We start from the raw sequence: 17,001 nt of genomic DNA on the forward strand, positions 1-17,001 counted from the left end.
CCTGTTTTGAGGTAGAGGCGGACGATCCTTGATGCCTCTATTTTAGATCCCTCCGTCGAGGATAAAAACCTGCCGAACGAGATCAAACTCGGCAACAATTTTCGATGTAGGCGGTTCTTTGTGTGTTGCGGCCATTCAGGCACGCTCCCGCCTCGAGAAGCTCGCCTCCACGGAGGACGAGAAAGTCCAAAACAGTGACTCAACGTCTCTATGGGACCAAAAGACTAAGACAAACTATTCTGTAGTCACATTACAAACCGTCGTAACGATCAAAATGCACAAGTAAAGAGTTTTGATCGCCGAAAAACAATGTAAAATGTTTGTAAACAAAGCAACGTGCTTTCAATGACTGTAAACAAACACGCTATGACTGAACGCATACGCACGCATCTCATGTGACCCGTAGTAACCACAGGAGAGAACAGGATGTTAAAAATAGTTTAAAGGATATGATAATGTCAAAAACATTGTGGTTATACATTATGTATGAAGTTAACGAGCAAACATTAAGCTATAGGGTTATTAATCAGCTTATTCCATATTTGCCCAGTTATACGGCCAGGGACTGTCATATTTGCCCAGGGTCAATATTTGTTAGTTAGCTGATTACTGACACTAATAGACTGCCTCCTGTTTGGTTGGTTGGGTGGTTACAAACTCCTACACACTTTCAGATTTCGTTTCAATCACGACCGCAGGGTTGACAACCATGTTTCGGCCGCCATTACAACTATGTTTTGTTTTTATTATCGTAATGATATTTGTAGCATCGTATGTGACACGGTTTTAAATGTATCTATACCATTATATAGATACCAATGTCTGTAGATAATTAATAATAAAATGACAATGCATTTCTGATTTCCATTTGTAGTTGAATTTCGGATAACCCCCTTGACAAGTAGACCTTGTGACAACGCTCTCAAACGATGATTTTGGTATGTGGAACATATTGATATATGGTTTATTCTCAAACCTATCAGCGATGTGAATATACTATCGCTCCTGTGGAGATCCTTACGTCGTCTTGGCTGATGTGTTATAACGCATTATCTACTTGATTTCTGGTTACCTACTGTTTGTCTGACACCGGAATGTCGTTGATATTGCTGCTCTTTCGATACCGTCGACGAGTCATTGAATTGTTCTTATTGCTGACGTACTGCATTGTAAAACGTCTGTTAGTTTTCCCGGTTACATTTATCCTGGTTTTGAATAAACACTATGTATTAGTTTAATGGTTTCTTAGACATGTTCCTGCTTTATTTGATGAATAGCTGTATTTGTAGACTCTCTTTTTCATGTTTTCCTAGTTAAATCACGAAGTGTAATAGAAACAGTATAATGTGTTGATCCTTTTAAATCACACAACATTTTTGTACATATTTTTCAGGTAAAACTTGAAATAAAACATATCTGACAACCGGGCTTCGAAACACATCAACAGTTGTAAGCTTTAATGGTGTTTTTGTAACGTTTTACAGAGTGTTATACAAATCTTTACGATGTTTGGTGTAGTACATGTACATACGTTTTAGAACAGTTTAGACGTGAATTTATCATACTTTTGACTTTAAATTTCAAGGTTGAGTACCAAATGGATGTAGTGGCCACATAATGGAGTGCAATGTTTACTCTAGATACAGCTTTCTGTATTTACAAAGATATTATTCTAATAGACTTTTCTTCTTATTTCTTCTGATTATTACATGATATCTTCAAATGATATCACCAACCAAGATTCGCTCTTTTTTCAATTTCAAAATATTCAAAAGTTTCACTCCTAATGATAAATCGAGCCTTACCCATTTACTAGAATAAAAGCCGTTCATAAAAAAGAATCTTTGTTGATTATCGCAGCCTCACTGTTGATGATGAATAATTGGAAAAGAACATTAATAATTAACTGCTATTTTTATATGATTTTGACAAATTTAGGAGTTGTCATTCTTCTTACAATTTGCACATAGTTGGTTTCGCTGCGATATTCGAAGCAGATAATCAAACAACTTTCTCTTTGTGTAAATTATTGGTAATGCCATTGACATGTGACCAAGTCATGTGATTTTTGTGTTCTTGACTTTTTTCTGATGCCATGTCTCACTATTGTTGCTCTTGCTAGGGTCACTACAAGTGACAGAAAAGAACCTTTCTGATGATCAACCCACCTGCATTACAGGGCCATCAATGCAGATTTATATAACTGAAACAGTAATAGTGATTTGCTAGTATTTTAGCTGCGTTGCATTCAATTGTAAACGTCAGTCGTTTGTAGAGTGTAAAGAATAGCTCCTTGGGCACTTAGGAAAAGAAAACCCCAATAAACTACCGAAGTTTCAGTGAAAACAAAATTCAATCTCAAAATAGAAAAGAACCTAGGGCAAACAATTTGCATGGAGAGCCTTGAAAACATTATATGGAAGATAAGACCAGGTGATCCGGAGCATCCATTTATGGAAATTGTGTCGCTCAGAAAAGAGTTAGAAATAAATACTAGAGCTGTGTAAGTGGAGTTTTTACGGCAATTAATCTTTTTTTTCCGGTAAATAGTTAGTTATCGTGGATAAAGAAGGCGGGGGAAGTTCATGAGGAAGTCCTTTATATTTCTAAAATAAAAATTGACTAGTTAACTTTTTAATGCCATAGCTAATCTAAACCTTGAATACACTGTGTGTGTTTGAAATCAACCAAAAATGAAGTAAATTTAGCATGTTTAAACGGAACAATTCAGAGTTATCTTCTCTTTTAGCAGGTGTTGATTGTTACGTCATTAGTTTGTGTGAGAACATTACGTCGTTTTCCCTAAAATTGATGACGTTACTCTCACAAACAAATGACGTAACAATCAATACCTGCTCACAAGAGAAGATAACACTGCAATACGCAACGACGGAATATAAAGCTAGAACTATCAATGCATGTCAGGAAACATTTTAAACATTTTAATTGTTTTAAAGATTATAAACTATATCGTTGATGACAGTCAGCAGAATTTATTTTCCAGAAGCAACAATATCAGGACCAAATAATCATTTCCAAGAACCTAAGATATCCTCTAGCAATTCTCTTTCACACTAAAGTAAATACCAAAGATGGTATTATTCACAGTATGCAAATTAAAATAAAAGTACGTTTCTGTCTTGACTAACAAGAAAGGATTTCCCATTTACTGCAGATGCAGATGAAGTGTTTGTTTTTGGATATTTTGCTCGATTCACTAAGGTTTAAGCCAACTACACAATTGGGTTTGTTTAGTTAAAAAATGTGACCAGTAGAAGTGCATGATACGATTGCAAAAGGCACAGAGGCTTGTCGTCAAGTGTGACGTCATTATACTACCATAGTACATGTAGCTTGCCAAACATAGCGATTCTGCCGTGGAAGGAACCAGAAAGATGTATTCCTCTAGGAAGTTAAAATGCTTTTATGAAACTTGTTTTTCTTATGGAATTTTGTTTGTTTGGAATAAGAAGTTAATGGCATAACAATTGCTTTATTTTATTTCGATTTTGTTTTGTTTATTATGACTCTATGAGTCGATGGAAGTGGGGTGGGAGTCATCAGTGTGCTTCTGTGTGTTAATTTTTACACTTTGTGGACAGAAGAGCTTCAGTTATACTAAATAATTTTCCACTTTGATTTATTTTTATTATGTTGAACACTAGATCAGAACGAGATTTCTATTATGAATGGGAAGAATTTATTGCCTTTTTGAATCCCATATATATTTCATAAATAGAACAGAATATCCATTTTTCTATTCACCGGCACAAAGTCGAATGAAAATATCGGTACATTTTTCCAAATGAATAAATATCCTCTTTATACATTACATGTATCACCAATTCATATCTTCGTGATAAACCAACTACCTTTAGTACATTTAAACCTAGCAAATCCATTGCATACATGTAGATATGAATATCAGAGGACTCGGTGTTGCTTATTTTCATGAGCGGTCGCCAAAACAGATATTGGATTGTGACTATATCAATAACGGATAAATTGTACACAAATATACTACCATCCCCGAAGTTTCAAGCTCACTGCCATTATCTGCACTCCTGTAAAACGTCCTTACAACATTGTATTTTTTTGTATTTTGTATTTTTAAATTTGATTGGTTTTAGGTGAAGAAAATCTGAACTATAAGACTGATACATGTACCTGTTCTTTGAATGCTATGTGTTAGCGACACACGACATCAAAGCCAGTCAATTTTACCGTTACATTGCCGAATGATTATATTAATGTACATCAAAGGAACAAACAAAACATTATATCATGTCTCATGAATTTGATTTGCCACAAACATCACTTTAAGTAAGTTTTGCTATCTTAATACTACTGAAATAATACGAAAGCAAAGTAGAGAAAACAACGAAGTTTAATTCTATATGTTACATGTGAAAAAGAGATACAGTGTCGAGTATGGAACACTGCTGACTACTGGTCCGACCTATCTCCGGCCGGGGGAATCACCACTGAAAAGATGTTCTCGGGCTGAAAGAGAAAGTAACAGACACATGTTGAAAATAGGTAGATAGCATGCAAGACTTTTCTGATTTGTGAAAAAATAATAACTCTTTATATATGGTGAATCTCCCGAAATATTAGCCAACGGTTTTTGTCTTATACCTTCCAACGTAGTATTAAAAAAACAATTTTTAAGTTTTAAATTTATATATATTCTTTTTGTACATGTGTCCAAATTCTGGGTTACATCATCTATCGTACTTACAAGTAGTAACCTAGATTTAGTAAATACACTTTCACTATAACAGGACTGAAAGATCATGTGACTTTCAACGCTTGGTAGTTTTGTTTTACAACAACAAAGGCCTGTCTACGCCTGTCATTTAGGCTTTACTCACCTAAAAGTTGGTTGGTAAGCTGTTCTATGGAGGCCCATCTGGACCCTAAACCTACGTCCGGATTAAAACCACGTCTGTCCCTGTAATGCAAAAACAGAAAAAATAAAACATGATCCTCGAGGAAATAAAACAGCACTCGAATATCATAGGACAATAAGCAGCAACATCGAATGGCCAACACATATAGACAAGATAAGCAATAAAGCCTACTAACATAAGCCTGCCCTAGGAGGAATTTGAACAAGTTACCACCAACATTAAAATTATCTTAATATAGAAATTCAACATAACTGTTAGGATTAACAAACGACTATAGACACTTTAAAAATAGTACAACGCAGAGCAGCGAAGCTCACACTAGTGGACTAGGATGAGATCAGAAGCATAACAGCAACGCTTAAAACTAATTTGGCACCATGGTAAACTGACTAATAGACCTACGCATGTTCTCTTTTACAAGATATCTATAGCTGAAATGTGCATTATCTTTACCCATTGACGATAATAAAGGGAACAATAAAATGGAGAAATGTAAATTTCCCCCTGTTTATTTGATTTCCGTCTTACCTTGCTAGGTCCTGTGTTGCTATTAACATACTCAAGATATTTTTAATGTTGTCACTATAATCTCCATTTTCGGATCTGCAACGAAAGAAAGACAGCATAAACCAAAACAGTTGAAATACTAAAAAAGAGGAAGAATTATTCGCTGTGTAGAAAGACTCGCCTCTTTCACTACGAGTAAAACATCAATTATAGTTTATATAGATTATTTACTTACTAATTTTCAGCGCTAGCTGTTCAATCTTGAGAAATACACGCGAGAATTCTCACATTTACAGTATGGAGGATGTTTCAAAATTACACTAACGTTCACATCGAATACAGTCGGCCTGATATTACTGTACCCAGAGAGAGGAAGGCGACACTTCGGGGAGGACATAACAAGCCAATAAGTGAAAGATTTGTCCTTAGTTATCACAGAACTGACCAATTTTATTATGTCATACGGCCATGTCATAAATATGGTAACCTAACGGCCATGGTTATATAGGTATCAGGGATACAACATAACGACCAACAGTATGGTTATGTAGGTATCAGGGATACAACATAACGACCATTAGTATGGTTATATAGGTATCAGTGATGTAACATAACGGCCAACAATATGGTTATATAGGTATCAGTGATGAAACATAACGGCCAACAGTATGGTTATGTAGTTATCAGTGATGTAACATAACGGCCAACAGTATGGTTATATAGGTATCAGGGATACAACATAACGGCCAACAGTATAGTATGGTTATATAGGTATCAGTGATGTAACATAACGGCCAACAGTATGGTTATATAGGTATCAGTGATGTAACATAACGGCCAACAGTATGGTTATGTAGTTATCAGTGATATAACATAACGGCCAACAGTATGGTTATATAGGTATCAGTGATGAAACATAACGGTCAACAGTATGGTTATATAGGTATCAGTGATGTAACATATCGGCCAACAGTATGGTTATATAGGTATCAGTGATGGAACATAACGGCCAATAATATGGTTATATAGGTATCAGTGATGTAACATTACGACCAACAGTATGGTTATATAGGTATCAGTGATGAAACATAACGGCCAACAGAATGGTTATATAGGTATCAGTGATGTAACATTACGACCAACAGTATGGTTATATAGGTATCAGTGATGGAACATAACGGCCAATAATATGGTTATATAGGAATCAGTGATGTAACATAACGGCCAACAGTAAGGTTATATAGGTATCAGTGATGTAACATATCGGCCAACAGTATGGTTATATAGGTATCAGTGATGGAACATAACGGCCAATAATATGGTTATATAGGTATCAGTTATGTAACATAACGGCCAACAGTATGGTTATGTAGTTATCAGGGATATAACATAACGGCCAACAGTATGGTTATATAGGTATCAGTGATGTAACATAACGGCCAACTGTATGGTTATATAGGTATCAGGAATACAACATAACGGCCAACAGTATATAGTAACAGTATATAGGTACAGACAGACATACATACAGACAGACAGACAGATTCTTTATTTCCTCCATATAGAGATTACATGTCTTACATGAGTGAACTATTACAATAATTAACTCGTACAATAATAGAAAACATGGTATATAAATGTCATATTGTTATGTTATCAACACTGCAGATTTTTTACATACTACATTGGTCAGTACAACTGACCTCTCAGAAATTTCGATTCACTTCTCAAGAAAACTGTTGACTTCAGAAAGCATGTGCTCTACATAGCGTGCAACTCCGATGATGCAGTTCTCCCATTCATCATCATCTATTTCCATCACTATTCTACTACCCAAGAGAAACAGGTACTGGTTATCCTCTTCCAACAAATCAAATTTAACATTATCAATAACCTTTAGCGTATTTACAACATGCTCTAAAAGCTTATCCCTACTGCTGAATAAAGATGGACATTGTATAAGGAGGTGCTTTGCTATTTTGTCTGTTGCTTTACGGCACAGTTTACAAATTACACAATCAGCCCCTGTCCTATATGAGAGCTTTACTAATTCCGCAAGTTTCCATGTCAGTTTTGGATATTTCAAGCTTAATTCCCACAGAGGCCCATATACGGATGTATGCAATTATAATGACTTAGTAGCACACTGTGTTTACATTCACAACACCATTCATTGAAATACAACTGTTCTGTAACGTTTTTGACAAAGAGCTTCCATTGTCTTGAACTGCATGTTGAAGATGTAAGAACGAATTCAAGAAAGAACGAGTGTATTCCAAATTTTAACATTGTGCCTGATATATCCTTAATAAAACTGGCACTATAGAAAAGGTACTTTCCAAATACAAAGTTGCATACTCGGATAAGAAATAGGCTTTTCCAAACGAAGTCAGTACTGGCATTGCATAACTTATTCCAAAAGAATAATGTGCGTTTTTCGACTTCACACCAAAAATCCGGTAGTCCAAGAGCCCCTGTTGTGATTGCTGCTGCTGATGTTTTTTCAAAACCCTGATATCTCCTAGTTGCGTACCTTTGCGTTCGCTCCAGCTCGCTTTTGGATGACTTGGTTGGATCTGCCCATAATTCACATCCATACAATATAGCTGGGAGGACAACCGATTTGGTAATGCGTACACTTGTTAATGGATTAACACCGTTCTGGTGTACGCCAACACTGATAAGGCTGTTAACGGTTCTACGTCCTTTTCCACAAGAACTAGCGATGTGCATATCGGGTTTAAGGTCATAGCATAATGTTATTCCAGCGTACACTTTTGATGTTATCAATGTAATCGGTGTATTTCCTAAAGAATACGAAGCCTTTAATTCAACTTTGCGGTCGTTTCCGATTTGTAAATTGCATTAATGAAGATTTTGAACAATTATGGTTAAGTCTCCATAGCTTTGCAAAACCGTTGAAATATATTCCTATGCCACTACAGGTACTGATTTTATTAACACACCTTTTTCAAAATGTATTTGAAATGTGTATTTTTCATAATTGTTTTCATTGTATTTAAAACTGTTCAATATTAAAGAAATATCAAAATAATCTTGGATTACTTTGCACTGCGCGGAGCGACAATATTATGATAGGAGTACCTTATTTTTATCGATAAAGAGTTAGCTGATAACACATTATTTTGTTTTGATATTTTTCTCTTCAAATAATGAATGTTACGTGATAAATAGAATCTTACACGAAAGCAAGATCCTTTATATATTTATAACGACACGATAACAAGCCTCAGTTCAGATAAAATATAATGGTTTTAGGTATCTTTCTTATCTGTAGTTTAGTTTTTCTTAAGTGAAGGTTACCTATCATTACAGCAATTCAGTTGAAAAAATAAAACGTACAAGTAGAAAGAGGGACGATACATGTAATGTAGCTCACGACAATCTGAACAAAACCGCAAACCTAACACCCCATTAAATGACTACCCCTTTAACCTTTAGCAAACAAAATATTGCACAATGACTACATGTATTTTAGGTCAGTGTGTAGTGACATGTAGTGTATACATGTTTGTACTTAATGTCGTTTTGTGAATAAACGGCCTATTTCATATCACACCGGTATTACTGGTTGCCATTTGCCTTTTGCCTTTTGTATAATGAGTATGGCTTGCTGTGTGGCTAGTGTAAAGAATCGCACACTATAAATACTAATAATGAAGGTCTCCGTAAACTTAAACACATGAAACCATCATCTCTATTCTTTCTATATAAAGCTAATATATAGCGTGATATTACCATTAAAATGCTCAGTAAAAGTATGGAAACGTTTAAATTTTTCAAACTATTCAAATGTTAAAGTAGCAAGAATGTGTAGAATGTAATTATAACACTCAACCATGCTGTGTTTTATCACGTACAAATATGGTCAGTCGTAATGAAGTGAACTTATCAAATAAACAATATATTGCAATGACATGAACATAGAAAATAAAGAATATATCGTAATGACGTGAACATCAAAAAATAAACCATTTATTTTAATGACGTGAACAGAGAAAATAAACAATATATCATAATGACGTGAACATAGAAAATAAACAATAAACCACAATGACGTGAACATGGACAACAAACAATATATCACAATGACGTGAACATAGAAAATAAAAAAAACATCAAAATGACGTGAACATAGAAAATGAACAAAACACCACAATGACGTGAACATAGAAAATAAACACTATATCACAATGACGTGAACATAGAAAATAAACACTATATCACAATGACGTGAACATAGAAAATAAACACTATATCACAATGACGTGAACATAGAAAATAAAAAAAACATCAAAATGACGTGAACATAGAAAATAAACAATACACCACAATGACGTGAACATGGACAACAAACAATATATCACAATGACGTGAACATAGAAAATTAGCAATATATCACAATGACGTGAACATAGAAAATTAGCAATATATCACAATGACGTGAACATAGAAAATTAGCAATATATCACAATGACGTGAACATAGAAAATTAGCAATATATCACAATGACGTGAACATAGAAAATTAGCAATATATCACAATGACGTGAACATAGAAAATAAAAAAAACATCAAAATGACGTGAACATAGAAAATGAACAAAACATCACGATGACGTGAACATAGAAAACAAACAATATATCATAATGACGTGAACATAGAAAATAGACAATATACCACAATGACGTGAACATGGAAAACAAACAATATATCATAATGACGTGAACATAGAAAATAAACAATACACCACAATGACGTGAACATGGACAACAAACAATATATCACAATGACGTGAACATAGAAAATTAGCAATATATCACAATGACGTGAACATAGAAAATTAGCAATATATCACAATGACGTGAACATAGAAAATAAAAAAAACATCAAAATGACGTGAACATAGAAAATAAACAATACACCACAATGACGTGAACATGGACAACAAACAATATATCACAATGACGTGAACATAGAAAATAAAAAAAACATCAAAATGACGTGAACATAGAAAATAAACAATATATCATATTGACGTGAAAATAGAAAATGAACAAAACATCACAATGACATGAACATAGAAAATGAAAAAAACATCACAATGACGTGAACATAGAAAACAAACAATATATCATAATGACGTGAACATAGAAAATTAGCAATATATCACAATGACGTGAACATAGAAAATAAAAAAAACATCAAAATGACGTGAACATAGAAAATGAACAAAACACCACAATGACGTGAACATAGAAAATAAACACTATATCACAATGACGTGAACATAGAAAATTAGCAATATATCACAATGACGTGAACATAGAAAATTAGCAATATATCACAATGACGTGAACATAGAAAATTAGCAATATATCACAATGACGTGAACATAGAAAATAAACACTATATCACAATGACGTGAACATAGAAAATTAGCAATATATCACAATGACGTGAACATAGAAAATTAGCAATATATCACAATGACGTGAACATAGAAAATAAAAAAAACATCAAAATGACGTGAACATAGAAAATAAACAATAAACCACAATGACGTGAACATGGACAACAAACAATATATCACAATGACGCGAACATAGAAAATAAACAAAACATCACAATGACGTGAACATAGTAATTAAACAAAATATCACAATGACGTGAACATAGAAAATAAACAAAATATCATAATGACGTGAACATAGAAAATAAAGAATATATCATAATGACGTGAAAATGGACAACAAACAATATATCACAATGACGTGAACATAGAAAATTAGCAATATATCACAATGACGTGAACATAGAAAATAAACAATATGCCACAATGACGTGAACATGGACAACAAACAATATATCACAATGACGCGAACATAGAAAATAAACAAAACATCACAATGACGTGAACATAGAGAATAAACAATATACCACAATGACGTGAACATGGAAAACAAACAATATATCATAATGACGTGAACATAGAAAATTAGCAATATATCACAATGACGTGAACATAGAAAATTAGCAATATATCACAATGACGTGAACATAGAAAATTAGCAATATATCACAATGACGTGAACATAGAAAATAAAAAAAACATCAAAATGACGTGAACATAGAAAATAAACAATAAACCACAATGACGTGAACATGGACAACAAACAATATATCACAATGACGTGAACATAGAAAATAAACAATATATCATAATGACGTGAACATGGAAAATAAACAAAACATCACAATGACATGAACATAGAAAATGAACAAAACATCACAATGACGTGAACATAGAGAATGAACAAAACATCGCAATGACGTGAACATGGAAAGTGAACAAAACATCACAATGGCATGAACATAGAAAAGGAAAAAAACATCACAATGAGGTGAACATAGAAAATCAACAAAACATCACAATGCCGTGAACATAGAAAACAAACAATATTTCATAATGACGTGAACATAAAAAATAAACAATATATGATAATGACGTGAACATGGACAACAAACAATATATCATAATGACGTGAACATATAAAAAAGCAATATATCACAATGACGTGAACATGGACAACAAACACTATATCACAATGACGTGAACATAGAAAATAAACAAAATATCATAATGACGTGAACATAGAAAATTAGCACTATATCACAATGACGTGACCATAGAAAATAAACAATATATCACAATGGCGTGAACATAGAAAATAAACAATATATCATAATGACGTGAACATAGAAAATTAGCACTATATCACAATGACGTGACCATAGAAAATAAACAATATATCACAATGACGTTAACATAGAAAATAAACAATATATCATAATGACGTGAACATAGAAAATTAGCAATATATCACAATGACGTGACCATAGAAAATAAACAATATATCACAATAACGTAAACTTGGACAATAAACAAAATATCATATTAACGTGAACATGGACAATAAACAATATATCACAATGACGTGAACATAAAAAGACCCAATTTCTTTTAATGACGTGAACGTAGAAAATAGATAATTTATTTTAATGACGTGACAATAGACAATATATCATAATGACGTGAACATCGACAATAAACAATACATCATATTGACGTGAACATAGAAATTAGACAATATATCACAATGATGTTAACATAGAAAAAAGCAATATATCACAATGACGTAAACATGGACAATAAACAATATATCACAATGACGTGAACATAGAAAATAAATAATACATCATAATGACGTGAACATGGAAAATGCACAATATATCATAATGACGTGAAAAATCCAGTCTAGATGACTTACACTATGTCAATACATGTTTGTTAAGTATAGTAGATACTATTTATTGATTGGTGTACCTTCACATAGTCCTTCATGTTGATGTTCTGAAAGTATTTATATATTCTAAAAGTGTCAGTAAAATCAAACCATGGACAATTAACAGACATGGTCCTGACAAAAGGCGTTACGGCGGTTGTCGAAGAAGATTTTTTAATGGATTGGGGAAGGCATGTCTGCTTTTAGTGACACATGTTGAAGATAATAACATTATGCTTAGAATGTAAACACGCAGTGGTCTTTGTCTGGCGATTACATTGACAAGAGATACATCGTGAGAACACGTTATGTGATATTCACTGTAACTGTTAAAGTTCGCAATATTTTGTCCGGAACCTATTCACGGGGGTTTAATTTCGAGAATCTTACAATTTCTGTTAGTCTATTTCGGAATACCTAGCAAAGTGTTCGAGTACTTGTTACTTCTAGCATCGAATAACCCGACGATCTCAAAATATTCACGAGTGTTTTAATTTCGCGAATTTTGAAGCATTCGCAAACTTTGCGATATTAAAACCCTCGCGGATATTAGCAACTCAACAGTAAATGTCCTATCCCGTTACACATAGTAAATATCACCTGGGCAACAATTGAAGTTTGTAATTCTGTTTCTTGAAATGAAGACTACAGAATGGCATTGTTTTACAGCATGTTCATGTGCATTCTTGCCTCTTAGAACGCACTTCATTTAAATAATTGTAAATTGGAGTAAGATTATTTGCTTTGCATCAAACACTTCAAGTTATATTGTGACAATAACAGCAATTCATAAATATTATACTCTTTCAATTAACCTTGAAGGAGCTGAAGCTTTAAAAAAATATTTTGAGAATTGAGAACGTTTTTAGAATAAGAAAGTTTTGTGATATCGTAGCCTTGAGACGGAAACATAACGCATCACTCGAACTCATGTTATTATCGCCAACCTTAGATCAATGTGATCAAGTTACTTTCTATCCCACTCATTTGAACAGCATTCAATACAGGATGATGCATATTATGTGAACAAATTGTTGACTCATGTGATTTCGTTTTTTACTTACAATGGTCTTGAAGTTGTAAATGTCGTGAAACTGTCTAGGCTTAAGCAATTGATATCTTACCTCTGCCCTATATATCTTTCTTGCGTACAGCGAGGGTGTGGAATATGTCAAATTAAATTCCTGTCAACGCCAGCCGTCTCTGATGATGTCCCTATCCCCAGTGACTACGGAGATAGTATACTGACATGAACTATCTCACATTCAACAATCAAATTGAGGCCAGCATCTATGTACGAAGCTTAGGAGATACCATGGTGTTGTTGTCCACGACCCTTCACACCGCCATGTCGAACAAATCAATTCCAGGTTTGAATCTACACAGACTACATGTACTATTCCATGTAATGCCGAGTAAACGTTTTCTCTATAACAATCTTCATCCATTTATTTCTGTCCATTTTTAGCCTATTGATCGGCAATATCCGTAATGTATAGCTTCCTCAAAGCAACTCTAGCCAGAGATATTCTTTAAATTTATTCTGTGTTAAAATTGCAACATTATTTGATTGGTCTTAGTTGCTTACGTGTTAAAAATCAAATCTGATGACCATGGTGTTATGAAGAAATAAACATTAAACGGCACAGAAAAGCAAACTTAACAAACAAAATTGATGAATTGTCATGCTGATACAGCCGGTCACACCGAAGCAAACGAAAATACACCGTAGTCACCACCAAATACCGGGGCATAATAGGTGTCGGAATCAAACAATACATTGTAAATGGCACATTCACTCGTCTTTATGACATTAGGTAGTATATATGTGATGGTCTAAATTATATGTGTGTGGTGGTTTAACGTCCTCACAACTGCCAATGTCATATGAAAGCGAGGTCCACGTATCACTGGATAATTGAGGACTACTTTAAAGTGTCATCCTACTGAAATGCCATAACTTAAACATGCCCCGTCATACTACATGTATACCTGCGAACCAGTTCATAGTACCAGCCAGTTAAACTGAACGTCAAGCGGTTTAGTTTGTCTCGGTCAGGGAACAAAACTCATAACTGTCTTTGTTCAGGCAATGCTCAACGCCAAGGCCAAAAGCGAGCAATTGGAAATAAGAGTAGTGGGGAAAAGAGAAAACAAATTAATATCATTGTTGCAATAGGTGCAGCAGATATATTGTGGTTGCTTTGTTTCCTCCTGAAGAGGAAACACAAGATAATCCCTAAATCTGAATGGAGTTATCATACAGTTTGCACTTGGTAGCATCAGGCATATTCTTTTTATAATCACTGACGACGTTTTAAACGATAAAGGACTAGGAAGTATAAGAATGTCCCTTTACCTGGTTTTTAGTTATCTGGTTTTACTTGTCACTTTCACAGAACATGCACACAGGACTTTATCTGTATAGTTAAGGAATATATGTACGTGCAAAGTGTCTGATGTCATTTAGTGCTTCTGACAGTGTGTATAAAGTATCCCATTTGTTTCGTATAAGCTAAGCTCCGATTTATTTTCTAAACATTTTCATACAGAATGGTTACTAAATGAAAGGGAAAGGAACGATGACAGTAAAGCTTTTCACAATTGCATAGCTTCTTCTACTCACATCGTACAGTGGATAAAATGTGTTATGGTATTTTATTTCTATTTCTAAATGGGAAAACGATTGATCATATGGTATTTTCTATTAAATACAATGTACATTATTTAACAAGCTTTGAAGATTTTCACTATGAGCAGTGGAAGACGGAACATTGGAATAGCGTTACATAACTGATAACTATAATAACCAGGCAGGATTACACTGTTTTATTTAGTGGGAGATTAATATGAAATGGCTGATCAAGACTGCAATAAGCTCCACCAGACGAGCGCATTTATTGGTCATCGCTTGATATTCCATCGATACACATTGAGTCAAAAGAATGACGGATTTGGCTTAAACTTGTTTTTAAATTACCAACTCATAGCATAGATGGATTGGCTTCCAGTAAAATTATTGACGGACTTACAACATGATCAATGAAAACTAACAAAAACATGGTAATCCCGAGTTATTGACCGAGGTTTTTTCGTGAAAACATAAGAGAAAATATATTAAAAAATGACAGACACACCATTCCTAACAAAGCTGTTGATGTATCCATATAAAGGTAAGGAGAGAAGAATTCCTGATAATGGTAAGATTCGCTAGAAACACAAAGAATTTCACTGAACAAAGAACGGCATGCTTTGTAAAGGATAAAGTAACCGATAAGAAAATGTTGGGCTAAGCCTGGCCACAATAAAATACAACTCACCATGGGACTAGGAGTAATATCCATAATTAATACGATCAATAGACAGATGATGTTGTTCTCAGCTTGTACGGAACACTCCCCACCTACGGAAGCCCTCTTTTAGGCACATGAGGATGTTATAGGAATTTACTTTGATTCGGGAAACCTTAGTATCGATATCACTGACAGTTCTGACACCCGATTCGTATATATTCTGTGCAAGATAAGAAAAACATTTGTTTGCTACACACCAATGTATATTTATAGTATGTAGGACATACATCAGGAGGACTTTAATAAACTGTTCAGCAGAATGAGTCGAAAACCTTTGCTAAATCATGTACTATTTTAATATTGTAAATTAAGCAATGTTTCACAATGTATGACTCATTTTCATATTGATTTGACTCTTATATTTTCAAATGCTAAATCTTGTTAAGTTTTATGTCTCCATCAAATATGGTTCAAACTTTCTTAACATGATCAACAACGCCGTATTTGACACAGAAAAGCAGATTTTCATCAGTGTAATGAGATATAACAGATTATTGTCACAGACTACTTTAACTAAAAGGCTAAATTTCCTTTATCAATAATACTCAAGATCATTAACACAAAACATTGGGAAATCTGAATGGAAAAACAGAAAACAAACACATAACCAACACGAAATACAATTGAATTTGCATGTTGTTAATTTTTCTTAAAATATTACAATCGTCAAGATAACATTACTCTTCTGACGCAGAATATCATTCTTGTCCTCTAAAATAGCGCGTCATTAATTAGACATGCTTTAGAATGAGTGTGGGTGTCAAAACGTCAATACCATTCGTCAATAAAAGTTGACGACGGTGTCTTTGTCTGTTTGCCTGTTCGAATTACTGAAAATAAAAAAGCTGCGTCTCTGTTATAA

The 17,001-nt window shown here is 33.9% G+C and overlaps 1 protein-coding gene across 1 annotated transcript in view; it reads right to left on the bottom strand.

Annotated features, from left to right (window-relative positions):
• Positions 1-4,380: 4,380 nt before the first annotated feature.
• LOC110465074 overlaps positions 4,381-17,001 on the bottom strand; it is a 30,052-nt gene continuing 17,431 nt past the window's right edge. Inside the window, exons 3-5 of the mRNA XM_021520651.1 lie at positions 5,442-5,516; positions 4,875-4,954; positions 4,381-4,503 (exon numbers count right to left, since the gene is read on the bottom strand). Coding sequence (XP_021376326.1) covers positions 4,460-4,503; positions 4,875-4,954; positions 5,442-5,516 — 199 coding nt within the window. The 3' untranslated portion in view covers positions 4,381-4,459. The remainder of the gene's footprint in view (positions 4,504-4,874; positions 4,955-5,441; positions 5,517-17,001) is intronic.

This window comes from Mizuhopecten yessoensis, unplaced genomic scaffold, assembly GCF_002113885.1.
Source record: "Mizuhopecten yessoensis strain PY_sf001 unplaced genomic scaffold, ASM211388v2 scaffold11051, whole genome shotgun sequence".
Taxonomy (NCBI): domain Eukaryota; kingdom Metazoa; phylum Mollusca; class Bivalvia; order Pectinida; family Pectinidae; genus Mizuhopecten; species Mizuhopecten yessoensis.